We start from the raw sequence: 21,494 nt of genomic DNA, 5'->3' as shown, positions 1-21,494 counted from the left end.
CATTAACTATGACCAAATTCCAATCCATCCTTCAAGACCTAGATCTAGCTTCACCCAATGAACAATCACTTTCCATTTGATTTCTGTGTATGGGTCTTGTTTCAATACCAATCCTGAAGTCATTCAAAGTTAGGGGCTGCCTTTTATGTTCTGTCAGCATTCAAAGATTTTAGCATAACACAAAGCACACTAATGAAGCTCAATTATAATTATAATTGTTGAATTAGATACATGTTAACTGCCATAAGATATAAATGATTATTTTTATTCTAGAAATTACCACTCTGAAACTGATGAAACACTAAACCTTTATTTGCTTAATATAAACAAGATTTCTTTCCCTTTTTATATTGTTCTTTTTGTTTTTCTTTTTAAACTAAGAAACCCAACCATACTCCAAATGTTTCCCTTCCTCATCTGGAATCCTAGAATGTGAACCAAACAATCTGGGTGCCAAAGAAATATTAAGAGAATGAGAAAAAGTAACGAATCAGAGAATGAGTTTAAATGAATGAATGAGTGAACGAATGAATAGAAAAACATTCATCAAACTTATTAAATGTTTACAATGTACCAAGCATATAGTGCTAGCATTAGGGATACAAATAGGAAAAAAAAAAAAACAAGATAGCCCCAACCCCAAAAAAGTTCAAACTCTACTTGATAAAGACAACACATATAAAAGATCCATTGCTACAAAGGAAGGAAAGGTGCAAAGTATTAAAGATATAGTGTGATGTGGAGGGCAGGGTCCAGAGGATGCTTAGCGTGTTCCAGTAGGTCAAATGCCAGCATCTAAGAGTCCAGAAAATATAGTAACAGGGCATATGGTAAAGTCCATAGGTCTTTATGATATCTCTTCTATAGGGAGATCTCTCAATCTCTTCTAATCTTCCCCAATCTCTCCTAATTCTAGCACCTTCTCTCTCTTATTTATTTCATATTTATCCTGAATATAGCTTACTAGTACATATTTGTCTGCTTGTTGCCTCCTCCATTAGTATGTGAGCTCCTTGAGGATAGAGATTGTCCCTTTTTTGCATTCTTAATGCTTAGCACAGTACCTGGCCCATATTAGATATTTAATAAATGTTTATTGCCTGATTTACTGATAGCAACAAAAAAATGGTTCTCCATCTCACTGGAAGGCTTATAGTTGTGACTCCCAGATCAGTCAAGTGTTGAAAATAGCCATGTCACCCTTACAGCCTGGCCAAACCATAGGGACTAGATGACCCATGGATTCATTGAGGGAGAAGGGGAAGGAAAGAAAGGAAGAAGAGGGTGGAGATTATCAAAACCAACCCCTTCATTTTATTTTATTTTTATTTTTTAATTAATTAAGAAAATTTTTCCATGGTTACATGAGTCATGTTCTTTCCCTCCCCTCCTCTCATCCCCCAATTGCCAATGCGCAATTCCACTGGGTTTTACATGTGTCACTGATCAAGACCTATTTCCATATTATTAATATCTACACTAGGGTGATCTTTTAGAATCTCCATCCCCAATCCCCCTCATTTTATAAATGAGAGAGGTCAGAAAAGGGAAGTCACTTGCCCAAGGTCACAAAGGCTAATTAGGGGCAGAAGTAAGACTAGAATCTATGCCTCCTGATTCCCCAGGTCATGATCCTTCCTACCACAATTCACTGCTTCACTACCCACTCAATAATGCCCTGTTCAGGTAGCAGAGAAAAAGAAGGGAATCAGGTATAAGATTTCATCTCATATCCTCTCCACACACATTCAAACCTCCTTAAAAAAAAGTCTTCAGATTTAAGATGCATAAAAACATACACAGAGGAAGGATTATCCTATTGTTGAAAGGGAGCTGTGACAAGTCCCAAGGGGACTGCCTGAGAGGTAGTGATGAGTGAAGCCTTGTCAGAGGCTGGAATGTTTGGCAAGATGATCTGGCTGACTACCCTCTGGAACTTGTGCCAGGAGTCCTTTCTCTATTCACCTCTGGTGAGACAATGAAGCCACTTCTGGAATATCACACAGTCAATTCACTGTGGGTACCTTAAAACTAGCAAAAATCTCTGCCAACACCCTTTAAGGGACTGAATGAATGAACAGGGTTTGTTATGAGGGAGATCATTTATCAAAGACTTAAGTTAACCTCCATGATACAATTCTTCCTACTGCTAACACCTTTACCAGTATAGTACATCAGTGGTGGTCTGAGACCAGGAACCAGTTCTCTCAATTACTAATTAACTAGCATTTATTAAGCAACTACTCTGAGTTAAGCACCAGAAGTACAAAGAGAGAAGAAAAATCCAGTCCCTGCTCTCTCAGTCTCATGGAGGGAGACAAGATGTAAATAACTATATACGAACAAAATATATACAGGATAAATTAGAGTTTATCTCAGAGGGAAAGCACTAAGGTTAAGGAGGAGGAGGAAAAACTTCTGTGTACTTAATAAGGGAGAACCAGAACCCAAACCCAAGCTGAGAATACTCTAAAGATATGTTTCTGGGATAGTAAAGCATTTAAACTTAGTTTAATATATTTGGATCATTATTTATGTATGCCCCAGATATATTTAGAATAGAGTACTAAGTGCTAATGGAAAATATAAAAATAAATGAGTTCCCTCCCTTCATGGAGTTTTCAATCTAGGTCAGATTAAATACTGAACGAGTTACCATTGTAGAGATAGTAATGCCAAAAAGAAAAACAAAAGAAAAGAGAATAAGAAAAGAACATCAATTAAACATTTTTAAAATATAAAAAAAGAACAAAAGGTATTTCAGAAGACACAGATAAGCAAGACAGTGTTCAAATTACCAAGTACCTAATGAAAATTCAGGTCATACTTTTGATTTCACAACAGTAATTTGAAGAAAAGGCATCACCCACGATATCAGTCCTTTTCTCTAAGAGTCATACCCCTCTGTACAGTGTTAGATCCCCTCAGAATTCCACATCCAACTAGATCTTCTATGCTTTTAACCCTGCACAATGACATCCAACAATAGCACCAAGCTCACTCCTTGACAACAATGAAATGGAGTTCAAGCAGAGGATCACAACTTTAGAGATGGAGGAAACCTAGGAATCATTTAATACAATCCTGCCCTATTAAAATAGGGATGAGGAAACAGAGGTTAGGTGATGGAACTTAAGGAACTCCAAATAATATAAAGGTCCCAGAGGTGAAGAAGGGCCACAAAGGCCCTAAAATACCTGTTTGGGCACATATAAACCACCTCTTGGGTAATGATGGGTCAGCTATCATTAGAGGCTCAGTCTGTGGTCATGAAGCCATGTGTTTTCCCCATTACCAAGGTAATGAGGACTGAACCCACAACTTTGCCCACCTTAGTCAATCAATACTTATAACATACTTGTAGTATGCCAGAGAGTGTTCTAGAATATTAAAAAAAATGAAACCGACCTTAAAAAGAAGCTAGCCTTCTACTTGGGAAGATGGGCGCAGGTGCATATATACACAAGACAAACAGACAGACAAAATGACCTGTTTTTGGACTGGACCTGTAATGTCGTCAGTATGGTGAATCCCAGGGAGGAGCTTCCTCTCTGAAGGAAGATGGAAACCTGCTCCACAATATATAGTCTTAGAGAGTTGCCTGGGGCACTGAAAGCTTAACTAACTTGGCCATGGTCACACAGACAGTAGGTGTCAGAGGCAAGCCTGGCCCAGGTCTGCTGGACTCAGCATCCAGTTCTCTCTATTCACTCTACCCTGCTGCCTCTTCTTTATACAAAATGAATACAGGTTACAAAAATCTGAGGTGGGGGGAAGCTGAGGAGGGCATCTTCAGCACGAGGTGTGAAGTGTGTGAAGTGATTGTGCAAATCCCATCCTTACAGAAGGAACTGAACTACTGTCTCAGTGCATAAATAGCAAAGTCAAAATCAGAGAGCACAGAACATGCTAAGGAGTTCAGACTGTATCTCAGCCTCGGAGAACCACTGAAGGGTTAGGAGTGGGTGTACCTGATGGAAAGAGAATTTTGTGAAAATTAATCAGACAGAGATGTGTCAGAGAGACTAAAGGCAAGATTGTGGAGGCAGGTAAGTAAATTAGGTAAGTAACGAACTCTGAAAGAGGGATGGGGGCAGGAAATAATAGATTCTGTTTTGGACATTCTGTCTGAGGTGTTTTGAGGGGGCATCCAGTTTGAGATGTCCAATAGGCAAGTCAGTTTTGTGGGAATGAAGTTCAGATAAGCTTCTAAGACCAAAACCAGAACTCTACATTATCCCATGATGCCCCACATCAGAAGGAGAAAAAAGGGTTCATTTAGGATCGGTGGGAAACAGAAAATAATAATTACTGAGCCAAGGCCCAGAGCTGTCCCTGTTGCTTATAAAATCATCATCCTCATCATCATCTTTAGCATTTATAAAGCACTTTAAGATCTGTAAAACGCTTTACAATTATTATTGCATATGGACACAACAACCCTGTGAGGTAGGTATTATTATCTTAAACAAGGAAACTGAGGCAGACTGAGTGACTTACCCATGTCATACAGCTACTAGATGTTTGAGACAGAATTGGAACTCAAGTCTTTCAGACCCCAGCACCATTTATACTGGGGTTCTACATACATATGAATGTGTGTAAGTGTATACATACACATAATACAAGATGCAAAAATGCCTAAAATATGCATTCAAATTAAAATGTAATTTATTTTAAAGGTAATGGAAAAGGTAAGACAAAGATAATCTATAAATGAGATATTTTTCAGAGCCATAGCTGGTATTTCAACTGATCTCAATCAGGACCACAAATGATAAAATTGTTATCTTATAAGGAACTATATAAGAAGACACAATGTGGTATGGTGAAAAAAAAAACATTGAATTTGGGAGCAGCTAGGTGGCTCAGTAGATAGACAGCCAGGACTAGAGATGAGAGATCCTAGATTCAAATTTGGTCTCTTGACATTTTCTAGCTCTATGACTCTGGGCAAGTCACAACTCCCATTGCCTAGCTCTTATTGCTCTGTTGCCTTGGAACACAACCGAGGTGTGACCTCTGGCAAGTCATTGAATTTTTCAAAGTTTCAATTTCCTCTTCTGTAAAAGAAGATCATATAATATGATCTCTTTGTTCTTTTCCAAGTCCAAATCTATGATCGTATGACCTTAAAAAAAATGTGACAAAGACTACATGAAATAAATGAGTCATACAGTGAATAAAAATGGCCTTTTCAATAATAATCAGATTTTTCAAATTTAAATGGCTATTTAAAAATTTCTAAAATATAAACTATATCAATAAGATGGTTTAAATTCAAGATCAACATAGAATAAGAATAACTACTTTTAATTAGCTACTATTTGGAACAATAACACTTTAAGAGTTTTATCAGTAGGTCAAGACCCATACTTGCTCAAACTTATTTTCTCCCCAGAATTTTCAATCCTTGATACCAAGGATAATGCTTAACTGCTGGAGAAGTGAATATGTCATAAATATACTGCAATTATTCCTCTATAATATCATCTATAAAAAATGTCACAATCAGGAGTGAACATATATACATGTACATACATTCACATAGGTTACATAGCATGATTATAATGTTAAAGTAACACCAGTGAATTAGTAAGAGTTACTTAAATTCATAGATTAAGTTAAACTAATGAAGATATTATTTTCATTGTAGTAAGTACTTTGGGAGATGATGTCTTCTTCTAATCCCCTTAATGCTAGTGCCATCCCTCCACTAAATATATACAATTTATTCTCTATAATACTTTATTTATACATAATAGTTGTTTGCAAGGACTATGAGCTCCTTGAGAACAAGGGCTATCTTTTTTTTTTTTTTAATTTCTATCTCCAGTCTTAGCACAGTACCTGGCCCACAGGAGACAAATGCTCACTGATCTGACTTGATTTGACTTCTTCCCTTGAGAGTGATTTATTCTAAAATGAGAAATTACTTGAAAACTGAAAAAGTTTCTGCAATCTCCAAGGCTGCACCTTTCATTTCTAATTTGTGAATTAAAGGTTCAGAAATGTAAAGACTTGAGTTAATGGCATAGGCCAGTTTTAAGTTTTCCCACACTGACCTAAGACTGTTTCATTTTTTATGTGTTTTTAAGCACTTCATGTAACTAAAACAATTTAAAGATTCAAAAAAGCAGGGACTGAGAAAGTTATTTTATGTTCTGAAGTTGAAAAAAATCAGGACACATAAACTTATCATTTTAGTTAAATAATTTAAGTACTTGCTTTCAAAAAATAATAATAACAGCTGCCCTCTTAATATAAAGTAGTGGCATCTCTGGAAAATACCCAGGATTAAGCTGTTAAATTGGAAATGGCTTGCCTCCCAAAGATTTCACAAGAATATGCTTCAATTCCTTTTTGAACAAGATGTTCAATGACATTTCTTTCCTGACCTCAATAGTACCCTGTCTGGTTTCTGCCCTTGATCCTTTCTATTCTACAATATCCTGATTGTATTTTTATTGAATAGGGAATGGGAGTGGGGGCGGGGAGTTGAGTATGTAGAAAAAAGCACTACATTTGGGAGTCTCTAGAGTTTGAACTCTGCCCCAACACTAAATAGCTAGCTCTGACTCCATGTATAAATTATTTAAGTTCTCTGAACCTCAGCTTCTTCATTTATAAAACTGTGATAGTGACCAAAACACCAGAACTTTACAAAGTTGTTGGGAAGACCAACAAGGATGTATCAAGATCACTTTTAAACCTGAAAGCACGATATGGATCTGGTTCTTATTGGGACTGGTAGCGTTGTAAATTTGAGTTTGTTGTCAGTCTCCCCTTGCTCGGCTATGAACTCCATAAAAGCAAGGAGCACGTCTTATTTAACTTATGTGCCCCATCAGTCCCCAGCACAAGGTTTTCCTCTTGCAGGGGGGGATGAGGAAGAACCTCTGGTTTAATCAGTGTGGGGAATTACAGCTATGGAAAGTCCCTCCACTGATACAGATGAGCAATTGTCTGTAACTTAGTCTTGGGAAATTGCCTAGAGATCTGGGAGACGGCCATGATCACATTGCCATCATCAGTGGCAGCACCAGTACCCATATCTTCCAAACTCCCCAGGCCAGTCCTCTATCCAAATATCACTGCTGCCTCTCTGTTATTGTCTTTCTTTTTCATATTTGCATCCTCTGCCCTTAGCACAGAGCCTCAAACATAGCAGGCCCTGAACAAATGTCTATTGATTGACTGACTTCTGATTACTTTAAATCAAGTCCTCCTTACTTTTGTCAGGGCAAGGATGTTTTCTAGTGAAATGTTCCAGGGGTCTGTCTGTGGCTTCTGTGTTACTCAACACTATGCATACTAACCATGCATACAATAATATGCACACTAACCAAATTTGCATAAGACAAGAAGATGGAAAGAATAGTTAATATGATGGATGAGTCAAATCCAAAAAAGGTCCCAAGAGCCTAAAACAATGAGCCAAATATAATTAAATTTATCTTTTATAAATTAACTTTTTTACCAAAAAATCAACTGCATATATTACAGGTAAACCACACCTAGACAACAGTTTCTATGAAAGAAATCTGGCTGTTTTTGTGGACAACTAGCTCATTATGAATCAAAGATGTCCAACAATATAGTGTTCAAAGTCTTTAACCCAATTAATAGTCCAAAAAAAGGATAGTCTCAGGTCCACTAAGCCACTTCCCTGGCCACCTCTCCCTCACACCTGCTTTCAACCTCTGAGAACTATAATCAAATTAATGCTACCATTCATTAAAGCTCAATCAATTGTCCTTTAATGATAATCACATTTCTCTTTGACTTCCTACTCCAAAACACTCTTCCCTACCTAGACCAAAGGCCTCTATGTGTTGTCTTCCCCTATTAGAATTTAAGCTGCCTGAAGACAGGAATTATCATGCTTGCTGGTATTGAATTCCCAGCACTTGCCTTCCCCTCTTTGTTCCCAACCCAGACTGGCCAGAACCTACCTGAAAGTGTGCCTCAGTGATTTAAAAGAGATAAGACTCACCAACAATTTCTTCTGGTGAAACAGAGAGCCATCAGGCCTTATCATTCAACCTTCAACTGCCCCCCTAAGATCCTCCAGACCTTATTATCCACCTTGTCTTTGTGTTCTGCAAATGTTCAGCACCATCATTTGATGTAAAAACTTAAGATGTTTAACTTGGAGTCTTTCCCTTCTTGGCATTACCACCTGGCTTCCCTGGCTTTCTTTGAATCAACTAAAATCCTATCTTCTTCTTCTAGTTGCCCTTAATGCTAATGCCCTCCCTCTGAGACTACTCTAAATTATCCTGTATATGTCTCGCTTGTACATAATTGTTTGCATGCTGTCTCTCCCATTAGAATGTGAACTCTTTGAAGGGAGAGAACATGTTTTAACCTTTCTTTGAGTCCCCAGTGTTTAGAATAGTGCCTGGCACACAGTATTCTTTTTTTTTTTTTAAGTTTACTGACAGGCTGAGATGAAAAGATGTAGTGGGAGCCAAGATAACTGTCTCCAAATATATGAATGGCTGTCACATGGAGGAAACTTAAGACTAGCCCTAGAACTAGAAGCAATGAGGGTAAATTTTACGAAAAGGTAGATTGAGGCTTAACATAAAGAAAATATTCCTAACAATAAAAAGCATCCAAAAGTAGAAGAGGTTGACTAAGAAATGTCATTTGAGGTCTTTAAGTGGAAGCTGGATTAATGAAAAGTACTTGTTACTGTGCTACACACTGAGGACACAACAACAAAAGCAAAGACAGTCCATGCTTCATAAAGCTTACACTGTAATGGGCTGGGGAAGTGGGGTAGACAACACACATAGGAAGTGATGTCTGAGGAATATTTGGGTTTGGAAATCTATAGAGGTGGTGAGTGGAATGATAAGGAAACAGACTGGCACACTGTTTCCAGTGGCAAAGCCGATATCCATTTGATTGAGTTTCCAAAAGGAAAGAGAAGTGATAAGGTGTTTGCCAACAAGATGATGGGAAGGAAACCTAAGTATAATGGGTCACATGAGGAATCACCAATCAGGGCAGTTAGGTAATAGGGTAGATTTTTTGAAGCTGAAAGGTTTAAGAGTTATAGATCATTTGTCAAGAGGGGTTCTAGATGGTATTTCCATTCCAATACAGTTGTATTAGATGACCTTTCAGGTCCCTTCCAACTCTGTCATTACTTGATCCTGTGATCTCTAAGGTTTTCCTACCAGTGTGAAACAAATTATGAAAATGTACAAGAAACTGTTTTTTAAGTTGAGCAAACTTTGAGTGTATAAGTGAAACTGCAGCTAGCATCAGGCATATATAGGTGTGGCTAGTCATATGAGGAGACCTGTGACATTGTCTGCAGACCTGAAAATTCTAACACCATCTGCAAGAGAATTTCAATTATACTTCAATGTGTTATTGTATACATTCCTACAGTCTTACAAGAAGAATGCTCCTTCAATGATACACCAATTTTGCCACGTTTTATTTAACCCTTGTTAACTATGGAAAACTACTGAAATATATGATCATTAAATTTATTATACTGGAATAGATGGTTATTTATTAATAATTATAATATAAATATTACATTGGAATACATGGTCATTTAATTTACAAAAATTGTCATTAACATTGTATTTTTAAACAATTATCAAAGGGAAGGAGGAAAGAGTATTGTAAAAGATTCCTAAAAGCATAAATATTGCTATATCTATAATTATCCTTCAGCTGAAGCCACATCTTTTTTATTTTTTTTAAACCATATCTTCCATCTTAGAATCAATACTGTGTATTGGTTCCAAGGCAGAAGAGCAGTAAGGGCTAGGCCAGGGGTCGGAAACTTTTTTGGTCACAAGAGCCATAAATGCCACATTTTTTAAAATGTAATTTTGTGAGAGCCATATACAGTGCTCACAGTGCGCGCTCCTGTAACAGTGCCTGAAAAAAAATTGATTTCATGGCCTACAGAAAGAGCCATACATTGCCTACCCCTGGGCTACGCAATGGGGGTCAAGTGACTTGCCCAGGGTCACATTGCTGGGAAGTGTCTGAGGACAGATTTGAATCTAGGACCTCCCATCTCTAGACCTGGTTCCACTAAACCAGCCAGCTGTCCCTGAAGTCACATCTCACTTTGAGATCATCTCAATAAAATTAAAATTCTCCAAATTTGCCAGTGATTTGAATCTATGGAGATGCTGATTGAGAGGGACTGGAAATAAAGAAAAAGGTATTTCCTGTGAACCTGAAGTGCTATAGATAGCATGTTGCCTCTGTTCCAAAGCAGGACTCCAAACCATTTATGAGTTAAAAGCTGGATAATAGGGGGCAGCTGGGTAGCTCAGTGGATTGAGAGCCATGCCTAGAGACGAGAGGTCCTAGGTTCAAATCCGGCCTCAGACACTTCCCAGCTGTGTGACCCTGGGCAAGTCACTTGACCCGCATTGCCTACCCTTACCACTCTTCCACCTATAAGTCAATACACAGAAGTTAAGGGTTTAAAAAAAAAAGCTGGATAATAAATAGTAGAAGCTGAGTAATTAGGTAGTTCAAGGTAAAGATCATCAGACAATAAATTGAGGACTACAAGAATATCAGAGGATACACACACGTGGAAGTTACACATCATTAAGGGAACTCAACATACTTAAAAGCTTAGCTTTCTGATAAACCTTCGGAAAGAGTAATGGCCATGGTTCCTTTATGATTTTTCTGGTATAGTAGTAGAATGGAGACATGACCAACAGGATTGTTTGACCTCTTCTATTTGCCCCTTCCTCATCCAACTACTGATTCATTTACCTTCATGGGTTTCCTACTCTGTTCAGAGAGGTTATATCAAAGGATTTATAATTTTCTTTATCTTTTTCTTATTTTTTTAGATTCATGCCCCAGTCAGGAAAAAAAAAGTACTTCTGGCAAAACACCTCAATCTATCTCAATCTTTATCTACCTTTCTGTCTTCTTTGGAAGTGTTTCCCTAATGGAGTGCTTTGTGACATTCTAGATTGAGCTCCAAATCTGTTTTTTCCATTTTTAAAGAGGCCTCTCCTATCTCCTTAGTCATTTGAGCATTCCCCTCTACAGTCACTTTGTTTCTACTCTGAACCTATCTTGTACTTTTCTACTTACTTATATGCTATTTACACCATTAGAATGTAAGCTCCCTGAGAACAGCAACAGTTTTTGTGTTACTGCCTTTCTTTGAATCCAGAATGCTTAGAAGATAGAGCTTACTATGTAGGTATCTTGATAGAATGAAGCTCAGATTAGCAAATTTCAGAGGTAAACGTTACTTATAAAGACAAAATAAACCTATAAAACAGAAAAACATAAACATACTTTCTCAGTATCAAGAGAAAAAAGTTTTAGGCTTCCATGAAGAAATTTAAGGGAAGAAGGAAAAAAACAGAGTGGGAAGAAGAGAAAGGACAGTTCATTGATAGTATTTCCCTTATGCCTCATGCTGGATCAACCCAACCATCCTGACATGGGTCCCTGTAGCACCATAAGGCTTCTCCTTTTCCATTTTTATGATTCTTATGATCTTATCAAGACCTCTTCAATCCTGACTTCTGTTTGGATTGACTTTTAAATGTCATCAACCTGTCACTGTCCATCCTATAATGAATCTCTTTTTCTTATTCACTCAAGGGATCTGTTTCCACCTCATAAAGTGATCATCTGGCAGGGACCCTTCTTCACAGTTGGTTTCTCCTCTTATTAATGAACGCCTTTTTCTAAGATTGGGACCTAGGCTTTCAAGAAACAACTGCTTGACGCTATTTGCCCCTGTCCCAAGAGATGCTTTAATCCTAAAGCCCTCTCTAACAATGATAACCTTTTCCAAATTACAGTGATCAAGTCTGAAGATAGAATATTATTGAACCCATCAGCCATAACAAAGAAAACATTCATTAAAAAAAAAAAAAGAAAAACAAAATAATATCCTATTTCCAAAACAGTATTGGGGGTGGGTGGGACATGTGAAAATAAGTGCTAGACTTGGAATAATAAAGATCTGAATTCGAATTTAGATTAAATTATTATTAAATTTAGATTAAATTAAAACCCTGAACAGGTCATGAGCTTCAGGCAACTATAGCTTCCTCCCCGTAAGATGGAGATAAGAATAGCACATAAAACCCAAGGTCGATGGGAGACTCTAATGGCATAACATATGTAAATGTAAAAAAAAAAAGTTATCAGATTTCCAGGTCACATGAGGAAAATCTTGCAGAGACAGCACAGCAAGTGGCAAGCCTTCAGAAGCAAAAGGCTGCTAGGGACCACATCCCCATACCACCAATGCTGTAAAGCTCTGAAAAGTTGGCACCAAGGATGACAACCCCAGAGCTCCAGCACAGCAAAACTCTGAATCACCAGAGAAAGCAGGATAGAACACTCTGCCAAGGTCAGGGTAAGAAAAGGGCACTGGCACTCCACTGAGCTTGAGGGAAAGAATGTAGCATCTAGCAGGAGCCAGTTCTGATCACCTAAAAGTCACTAGGGACAGAGATTTAGGCTGGTGAACCATAAATTTTCCAGAATAAGAGGAGGCTGAGACACTTTGAGATCCAAACCCCAAGGAAACCACAATCAGAGGGAACAGAGGCAAAAAAAGGAATAGGTGCCCTCACTTGGGAAAAGAGACCATTAATTACCAAAGATCTAAAGAAGAAAAACTCAAAGACCTCAAACATATATAGATAAATCAATAGTAAAAACACACAAAAGAAGGAAATATGTTCTCCAGATCTAATATATGAAAAACAAAGGAAAATGATCCAATTCTCAATGAAACAAGAGGACCTTATGGAATATGAGAAAAACATATAAACACAACATTCAGTTCTTAAGCAGTTAAAAAAGAGATATGAGAATTGGGAGAGCAGAATTTATGGTCTGGGCAAGCAAAAATAATGGGCAGAATAAAAAAAACTGGAATGTGTATGGCAAATCTCACCAAAAGAAAGACAGACCAAGACAAACAGACAAAGAGAACCTTAGAATCAGGATGCAAATGTACAGAAGTAAAGGACAATCTGGAAGAGAAGTAAAAAAAAAATAATAATACTAAAAGAAAATCTGCTCATTATTGCAAACAAAACATACTGAACTTGAAGGTAAGGTGAATGGAAACAATCTAAGGATTATAGGTCTCCCAGAAGAAAACAACTGAAGAAAAAAACCTCAACACCATAATGAAGGAAATAATAGAAGAAAGCTGACCAAAACATCTAAACATAGAAAATGAAAGGTCAGTTGAAANTAATAGAAGAAAGCTGACCAAAACATCTAAACATAGAAAATGAAAGGACAGTTGAAAGTTCCTAGATCACATCCATTAAAAAATATTATAAGGGGGCAGCTGGATGGCTCAGTGGATTGAGAGTCAGGCCTAGAGTCAGGAGATCCTAGGTTCAAATCTGGCCTCAGACACTTCCCAGCTGTGTGACCCTGGGCAAGTCACTTGACCCCCATTGCCTACCCTTACCACTCTTCTGCCTTGGAGCCAATACACAGTATTGTCTCCAAGACGGAAGGTAAGGGTTAAAAAAAAATATTATAAACTCCAAGACACATAATAGTTAAATTGAAGAATTTAACTTAGCAGGGAAAGTAGGTGGCTCAGTGGATAGAGGACCAGGCCAGGAGAGGGAAGGTCCTGGCCTGGAATCTGACCCCAGACACTGGACAAGTCACTTTAACCCCAATTGCCTAGTCCTTACTGCTCTTCTGCCTTAGAATTTATACTTAGTATTGATTCTAAATCGGAAAGCAAGGTTTTTAAAATTCAATTTAGAAATAAGTTCTACAACTCAACAGGAAAAGCACCTTCAGTTAAAAAATAAAGGAAATTTAAGTAATGTAAAGCCATTCTGTACTCACCAAAAAAAAAAAAAAAACAGGAGGGAATGGAATAATATGTTCTAAAGAGCAATAGTGCTCAGGATAAATTCCAAAGTGACCTAAACCCTGAAGACCTGAGCTTAACTATAAAACTATGAAAAAGGATGCATGTTCAATAATAAAGAGGCATCTGAATATTTTAGAAGGAAAAAATAAAGGAATTATTTGTTTCTTAAACACCCCAAGTAACAGAAATGCAGGAGTGAATAAATGTAGCAGGCAAAGACAGTAATAGCAACAGAGTGACAGCAAAGAAGCCAGTAGGAAACATCTTACTAAATGTATACCAGGAGACAGGGTCTTGGGCAGAAATTCTGTGGAGGTAACAATGAAGAGATGAGCCTGGGCATTATGGACAGAACCTGGGGACACCCCTGTCTACAGGTGAACCAAAGTTGTTGGGTAAGAAACAGGCAGAAAGACACACAGACAGACAGTCAAAGACAGAAAGACAGAGATAGAGAAAGAAAGACAGAGAGACTACATAACCTAGGAAAATAAAAGAAGAGGGGAGGAGGGAAGAAAGAATAGAGGGGAATGTATTGTGTGCCAGTCAAATCTAGGACTAGCAATGAGAGGAAGTTAAATCTGTTATCAGAAAAAGAAAATCCTACACAAGAGAATAGGTGAGGAGAAGGGGAAGAATTGAAGGGAGGAAGAAAGGAGGTTCTGCTTTGCTGGGGGAAGGGATCCCACTGATTAAAGCTCCTATATATGAAGAAAGATGGCATGTGAAGGGAGCGGGGTGGTTACAATGGGTGTAGCCTCGAGGATTTGGTACTTTAAAAGTCTACTTGTCCTTTCTGAAGAGAGAAGAGAGTTGAAACTCCTGAGGATAACGGGCAGTTGGAGGAATGGGAAGACAAGGAACCAGGGAGGTGATTTTGAAGCAAATGAGGGAAAAAGGTAACTGGGAAGTTTATAGATCAGTGGTGGAATGTGATATCTAGGACATAGTAGAGGAGGATCCCTACCATGGGACAATGTCTTCTCTGACACCTAAAGTAATTAGCATCGTTCTGTGAATGAGGTACAATAGAAAGAGAAAATCCATGGCACAAGCTCTAGAAGACAGGCAGAAACTGCCTAGGGGGAAGAAACTAGAAGGGATAACTTGGAAGTTTTAGCTGCATAAGAATTGGGAAAAAAAAAAAAAAGAAAGAAGAGATAATATAAAGGACATCAAAGAATTAGGGCCTAAAGTAGATAGAAAGGATGAATAATAGAAAGAGTAAAAAAAAAATCCTTTCTTGGAAAAGGATGCAAAAAATGAAATTTGAAAAACTAATAAACAGGACTAGTTGAAAGGGAAAAGTAGAAGGAAAAAATCTACTTATCTAACTGAGATGGATAAAAAGGAGGGGAGAAAAATTATATAACCAGATAAAAGCAGGAAGAAAAAAAGGAACAAATAAGCAAAGTCCCAAAGGGAAAAGAGTACAAACTAAAGGAAGAGATCAAGGATTAAGGAAAGAGAGCCAATGGGAACTTGGCCACCTCAAAAAAAAAGTACCTAAAGGAATATGCATACTGTATTTCCACAGAAGAGGGGAAAATCATAACTTTTTTTAATTATCAAAAACAAAGAAAAATAAAAACCTAACTCATAACTTTAAATATGAATAGATTAAACAATCCAAAAAAGTTAAAAAGTCTGACAGACTGGATAAGAAAAAAAACTCTACAATCTGTTGTTTAGAAGAAACATATTTAAAAAACAAAGGCATGCATAAAAAAAACTGAGGAGATGGAAAAAATTTTACTATACATCAAATGAATCTTAAAAAGCAGGAGCCACAATCATGCTATCTAACAAAACAAAAAGAAACATTTAAAAATTAAAAGATAATGCTTAAACAGGGAAATTATATTATGCTAAATAAAACCTTAGATAACAGACAGTATTAGTAATAAACCTATGAATATGCATACAAATTCATAAAGGAAACATCTGAGCTATAAGAAGACATACACAGGGGCAGCTGGGTAGCTCAGTGGATTGAGAGTCAGGCCTAGAGACGGGAGGTCCTAGGTTCAAGTCTGGCCTCAGACACTTCCCAGCTGTGTGACCCTGGGCAAGTCACTTGACCCCCATTGCCCACCCTTACCACTCTTCCACCAAGGAGCCAATACACAGAAGTTAAGGGTTAAAAAAAATTTTAATAAAAAAAAAGAAGACATACACATTAGCACACTAGTGACAGATTTCAATACCTCTCTTAATTTTAGACAAGTCTAATAGAAAGATACACAAAAGGTAAGAAATGGAACTAAACAAAATCCTAGAGAAACTATAGTTAAAACTCAAGGAATCTTCTAAATTGAACAGCAAAATAATACACATATTTCTCAACATCTTGTGGAACTTTTACAAAAATTGATCATGACCTGGGACATAGAGATATTGCAAACAAACATAAAAAGATAGAAATAGATAATACATCTTATATATATTACAACAATAAAATGTCATTGGTTCGGAGACAACATATTAAAGATAGAAACCCAAATTAGAGTTAACAGTGAAAATCTAAATAATGAATAGATCAAAGAGTAAATCATAGAAGCAATTAATAACTATAGAAAATAAAATGATAACTATGAAACTACATACCAAAATTTCTGGAGTGAAGTTAAAGTAGTAGTAAGGAGGTAAATCATATCCTTACAAACATACAATAACAAAACAAAAAAGGGAAGATTAATGAACTGAATAGGCATTTTTAAAAATTAGAAAGCCAACAAACAGGCCTAAAATCAGCAAAAAAGGAGATATAGAAAAGAAAGAATATATAAACTGGAAACAAAAAATATATTAAAATAACATACTAAAAATTAGTTCTTTGAAAAAAATCAATAAAATTGTAAACCTTAGCTTAGCTACTTTGATTAAAATAAGAGAGCAAAAAAATCAAATCAATAAAATAGCAAATGAGCAAGGTTAAATCACAGCAAAATCAGAAGAAGCAAAAAGAATCATCATAACATATTATGCACAATTACATACTAAACAAAACTTAGAACACAAAAGTAACAGAGAAGTATCTTCAAAAATATAATATATCCAGAGCAGTTGGATGGCTCAGTGGATTTAAAATCAGGCCTATAGATGGGAGGTCCTGGGTTCAAATCTGACCTCAGACACATCCCAGCTGTGTGACCCTGGGCAAGTCACTTAACCCCATTTGGCTAGCCCTTACCACTCTTCTGCCTTAGAACCAGAAGATAAGGGTTTTAAATATATTTATATAACATATACAAATTATCAAAAGACAAGTTAAGGATCTTAAATAAACCAATCTTAGAAAAGGAAATAGGTTTAGCTGTAAAAAAAAAGAACTTCCACAGAAGTCCTATATTGGTCCTAACAGATTCACAGGAGAATTCTATAAAAATTTTTAAAGAACTTTACAAATTATTCTCAAAAACAGAAAAATAAGGCATACCAGAATATTTTCATGACATAAAAATAGTCCTAATACCTAAATCATGGAAAGATAAAACAGAAAGAAAACCATAAGCTATCATTAATGAATACTGACTTAAAAATATTAAACAAAATCCTGTCAAAAAAGATCATAGTAATCTGTCCAAGAAATAATTCACCATGACTAAGTGGGATTTATACCAGGGATGCAAGGATGGTTCAGCATTAAGAACACAATCAACATAATTAATCATATTAAAAGCCAAAACAGGGGCTGCTAGGTGACTCAATGGATAGAGAGCCAGGACTGGCGTTGGGAGGTCCTGGGTTCAAACCTAGCCTCAGACACATCCTAGCAGTGTGACTCTAGGCAAGTCTCTTAACCCCAACTGCCTACCCCTTACTGCTCTTCTGCCTTAGAATTGATACTTAGTATCAGTTCTAAGATAAAAGGTAAGTACTTTTTTTTTTTAATTTAAAAAATGCCATTTGTTATATGGGATAGCTCTCTGTAAGAGGGATAGGGAAGGAAGGATATTTGGGATAATTATGATGAAGTAAGAAATAGAATGTCAATAAAAACCCACGTTTTAATTGCTATATAAAAAGTTAACTATCATTCTTACTATTCTAAAGTAGAAGATAGATAAAGTGACTAGAGTGATGGACCTGGAGTCAGGAACACTTGAGTTCAAATCCAACCCCAGATATTTAATAGTTATATGACCCTAAGCAAGTCACTTAACTCTGCCTTAGTTATCGCATCTGCAAAATAAAGAAGTGGGTACAGGGGAGCAAAGAAAAGCATCTATTTCTTAGGCTTGCCATGAGGATGAAATAATATTTGTAAAACGGTTTGCAAATCTTAAAGTGCTATATAAATGCCAGCTATTATAATTATTATTACTCAAAATATTAACATTAATAATGTACTTAAAAGTCAGCATCTTCATAGGTATATACATTTAGACAATAGAGAGAAAGATATATAGTTTTAGATATATACTGAAGAAAAATAAAAAACTACCCCCTCAATTATCATAGTTACTAAAGCCCATAAAAGGAAGAAAGGTCTCACTCTGAGACTAAATTAAAAAACAACTGAGATGTCAAAGTTTTACTAGCCACTAAACTTGACTGAAGACCAAGTTGCAACTGGGCTGGCTACAATCAAGTTAATAAGCTGTCCAGAGACGTGAAGGTATCCTCCTATGCTGCTCATTAGTCCACGAGCTCTACAGATCATCCCAACCCCCATTATTCTAATCCACATACTTTCTGAACACATGCTGCCCATTTTAACCCCTGTCCAGCCGGCAGAGCTTCCTAGGCAGGGACTCACATTTCTGCTCCTTCCCACTGCTTAAAGTACTGTTTTATTTGAGAAGAAAAGAAAATGAATCATACCCCCCCCACTCCTGCCACTCCCATCCCCCACCAAAAAAGAGAGAATTTATCAAAGTAGATGAAGTCCTGGGATATAAATTCTGAATTTTCTCAAGGTCCTAAGATAAAATTCTTAAAAATCCAAATCTCTTCTTTCAAAATCTTTGGAAAACTCCACGGCAGGGAAAAGCTCTATTTCAAGAATAAACCTAGAAGTTATTTGAGGATAACAGAGAGACTAAACACCATCAATGAAAGGGACCAAAAGGTCTATAAGGAGGGCATTTTAAAATAAACTTTTGGGTAGCTCATCAGTATCTAAAAGGACTGTAGGACTGTGATAACTGAGTATATGTGACAGTTTCAAGTAGCTTGGTTGAAACTAACGCTAGCATCAGAACTTTGGGAGACATTTTTTAAGATTTTTTCATTTCTCTTAAAAGAAGAAAAACAAGTTATTTTCAAGTTATTTGCCAAAATTTTCCTGGTTTTGTTTTGAAACAAAAATTAAAAACTCTACCATGGTAAAATTGTTTCGGTTCTGTACTATTAATTTAATGTCACAATGTTACAAATGTCTCTGGTACCTTGGTGCCAAATGGAACCAGCCACATTCTTCTCATCTTGTCAGTTTACCATCCTTTGACTTCACAGTCTCAACTACTTGGGCTTTCCTACCCAAAAACTGCAGCCCAGGAATTTTTCTGCAATCGGTGCTTCTGCGTTCTCAATGGCTTAGCTGTCCATGCTTTATCAAAATAACATTTGTGCCTTGGAAGTGTATCGTGTGATCAGTCAGCTTAAATGGAGAAACACTTCTGACCTCATGTTGTAATAGATCTTTTCATTTAATAGATTCTATCATTGGCACAGAAAAACAGCCTTAGTATAAGCTTTCTGAGTACCAGAATATGGAAACTGCCCCATTTTACAGAACTGATCATCTTAGTGACATGCATTAAAACAAGATTCTCCAGAAGTATGGAGTCAGCTGATGGCCAGAATGTACACTGTATCTACTATGATGTCACAGTAGCTAATGATCTAAAATCAGAAAAACCTTAGTTCAAATCCCAGCTGTGCCACATACTACTAGTATTATCTCAGGAAGGTCAGTGCACCTTTCTAAGCCCATCTGTGAAATGAAAGGGCCAGGCAGGATGATCTCTAAGGTCCTAAACCAGTGATGGGCAAACTTTTTAAAGAGGGGGCCAAAGGAAAGGAAATGTTCATCTGTCAGTCTGTTTCTAAGGCAACTCTTTCAAAGTTTCATTGTATTGTATCCTACTCTTTGTATTCGTCAGATTAGGACTAACCTCACGCAGTCAGATAGAACATTTCAGGGGGCCACATCTGGCCTACAGGCCGAAGTTTGTCCATCACTACCCTAAACCTATGACCCTTGGCACAAAATTTGCAACTCACTTATGGCTCAGGCTACACATCTTTAAAATGAGGGTGCCATTACATTACCTTATCAAAACTGGTGTAACTTGGCATTTCTGTGATTCAGAGGTGTTACTAATGCAAAAAGTTACTATTATTAGTAACAACTGGGAGAGGGAACTAGTTATACAAATGTTCATGGAAAAGGGAAAAAAAGATTTCTCCAATACAGTGAGATAAGCAAAATTAAAAAGTTAATGAATTCATATTCTACTTCTGGGACCATTATCTGCTGAAACCCGATGAATTTTGAATAGACATAAGAACTCCTAACCTCTGAAACCACAGACTCTCAAACTGTGACCCAGAAATCTTTGCTGGGCTTCCAGATTTGGATGGGGGAGTGAGGAGGAAAAGGGACTGCTTCCAAACACAAAAGTGAGATACGGTGGTGTCTGGATGAGTTTCCTCTCCAGCTCAAGAAGAAGCAAGAAGAAGGATGGGGATTTTTATTCTAGGTGACTATGATGCTGAAAATTCACCAACTACTGCTTTAAAGCATTAGTCAAGGTTTGTTGGAGAGAACTAAGGCCATATTTACAGAGGCCAGAATTATTAGGTAAAACTATACAGAGGCAGGGACTTGGTCCCAATCTAAATAGTGTTGTCAGTCGCTGTTTTCATATACCTCAACCACATAATCTTATGCACTAGTACATCACCTTATTTGACACCAAATCACACGGGTTAAGTATGAAGATTCAAAAGAGAATTTTCAGTATAGATGTTTCCACTATCAAAGTGTGATAACACATTTGAAAATCTGTCACATACTGTTACCAAGGGGGGAAAAAAAGTCAAAACAAGAGCCCTTTATCATTGCATCATTGCCTCCTGTCTGACAGTAATGCAAGTATCATGTTTTAAGAAACCTGTGGAGAAAAAGGTTTGTAGCTTATATATATTGATCACTGGGAAATATGTGAAATGATAAGTAAAGCTCCATCCAATTTCTTAAAAATTTCCACCCAAATTTGCATGTGGTTCATACTCTAGGCCTTTAATAAAAAGCACTACCTTCCAAAATTGATAATAAATCTAGAGATGAAATTTATACTAAAATGTACAGAATTCCTTGCCATTCGGGCTTATGACTTTCCTCATTTGTATTCATAGTTAAGGCTCCAGCATACTGAATAGACCTACCATGATACACTCCTGGGAGAGAATGGATAAGAACCAGGCATGGATAGATGGCAGTCTGCATCTATGGAGGGAATATCCACAAGTCCATTTGAACATTATCTGAGTATTATGATATGGTACAACGAAGTCAGTATGATAGAAAGGGGGAAAAAAACACTAGTTTTGGAGTCAGAGGGTTTGGATTCAAATGCCAGCTGTGCTT

General features: G+C 37.0%; 1 protein-coding gene across 1 annotated transcript in view; it reads right to left on the bottom strand.

Annotated features, from left to right (window-relative positions):
* LOC123241558 (membrane-spanning 4-domains subfamily A member 3-like) overlaps nt 1-20,080 on the bottom strand; it is a 31,864-nt gene extending 11,784 nt beyond the window's left edge. Inside the window, exon 1 of the mRNA XM_044669176.1 lies at nt 20,022-20,080. Coding sequence (XP_044525111.1) covers nt 20,022-20,080 — 59 coding nt within the window. The remainder of the gene's footprint in view (nt 1-20,021) is intronic.
* Between the last annotated feature and the right edge of the window lie 1,414 nt (nt 20,081-21,494).

The sequence above is a fragment of the Gracilinanus agilis genome, chromosome 3 (genome assembly GCF_016433145.1).
Source record: "Gracilinanus agilis isolate LMUSP501 chromosome 3, AgileGrace, whole genome shotgun sequence".
Classification (NCBI taxonomy): Eukaryota; Metazoa; Chordata; class Mammalia; order Didelphimorphia; family Didelphidae; genus Gracilinanus; species Gracilinanus agilis.
Note: the sequence above shows the minus strand (reverse complement) of the source record. Positions and strands in the feature narration are given on the sequence as shown.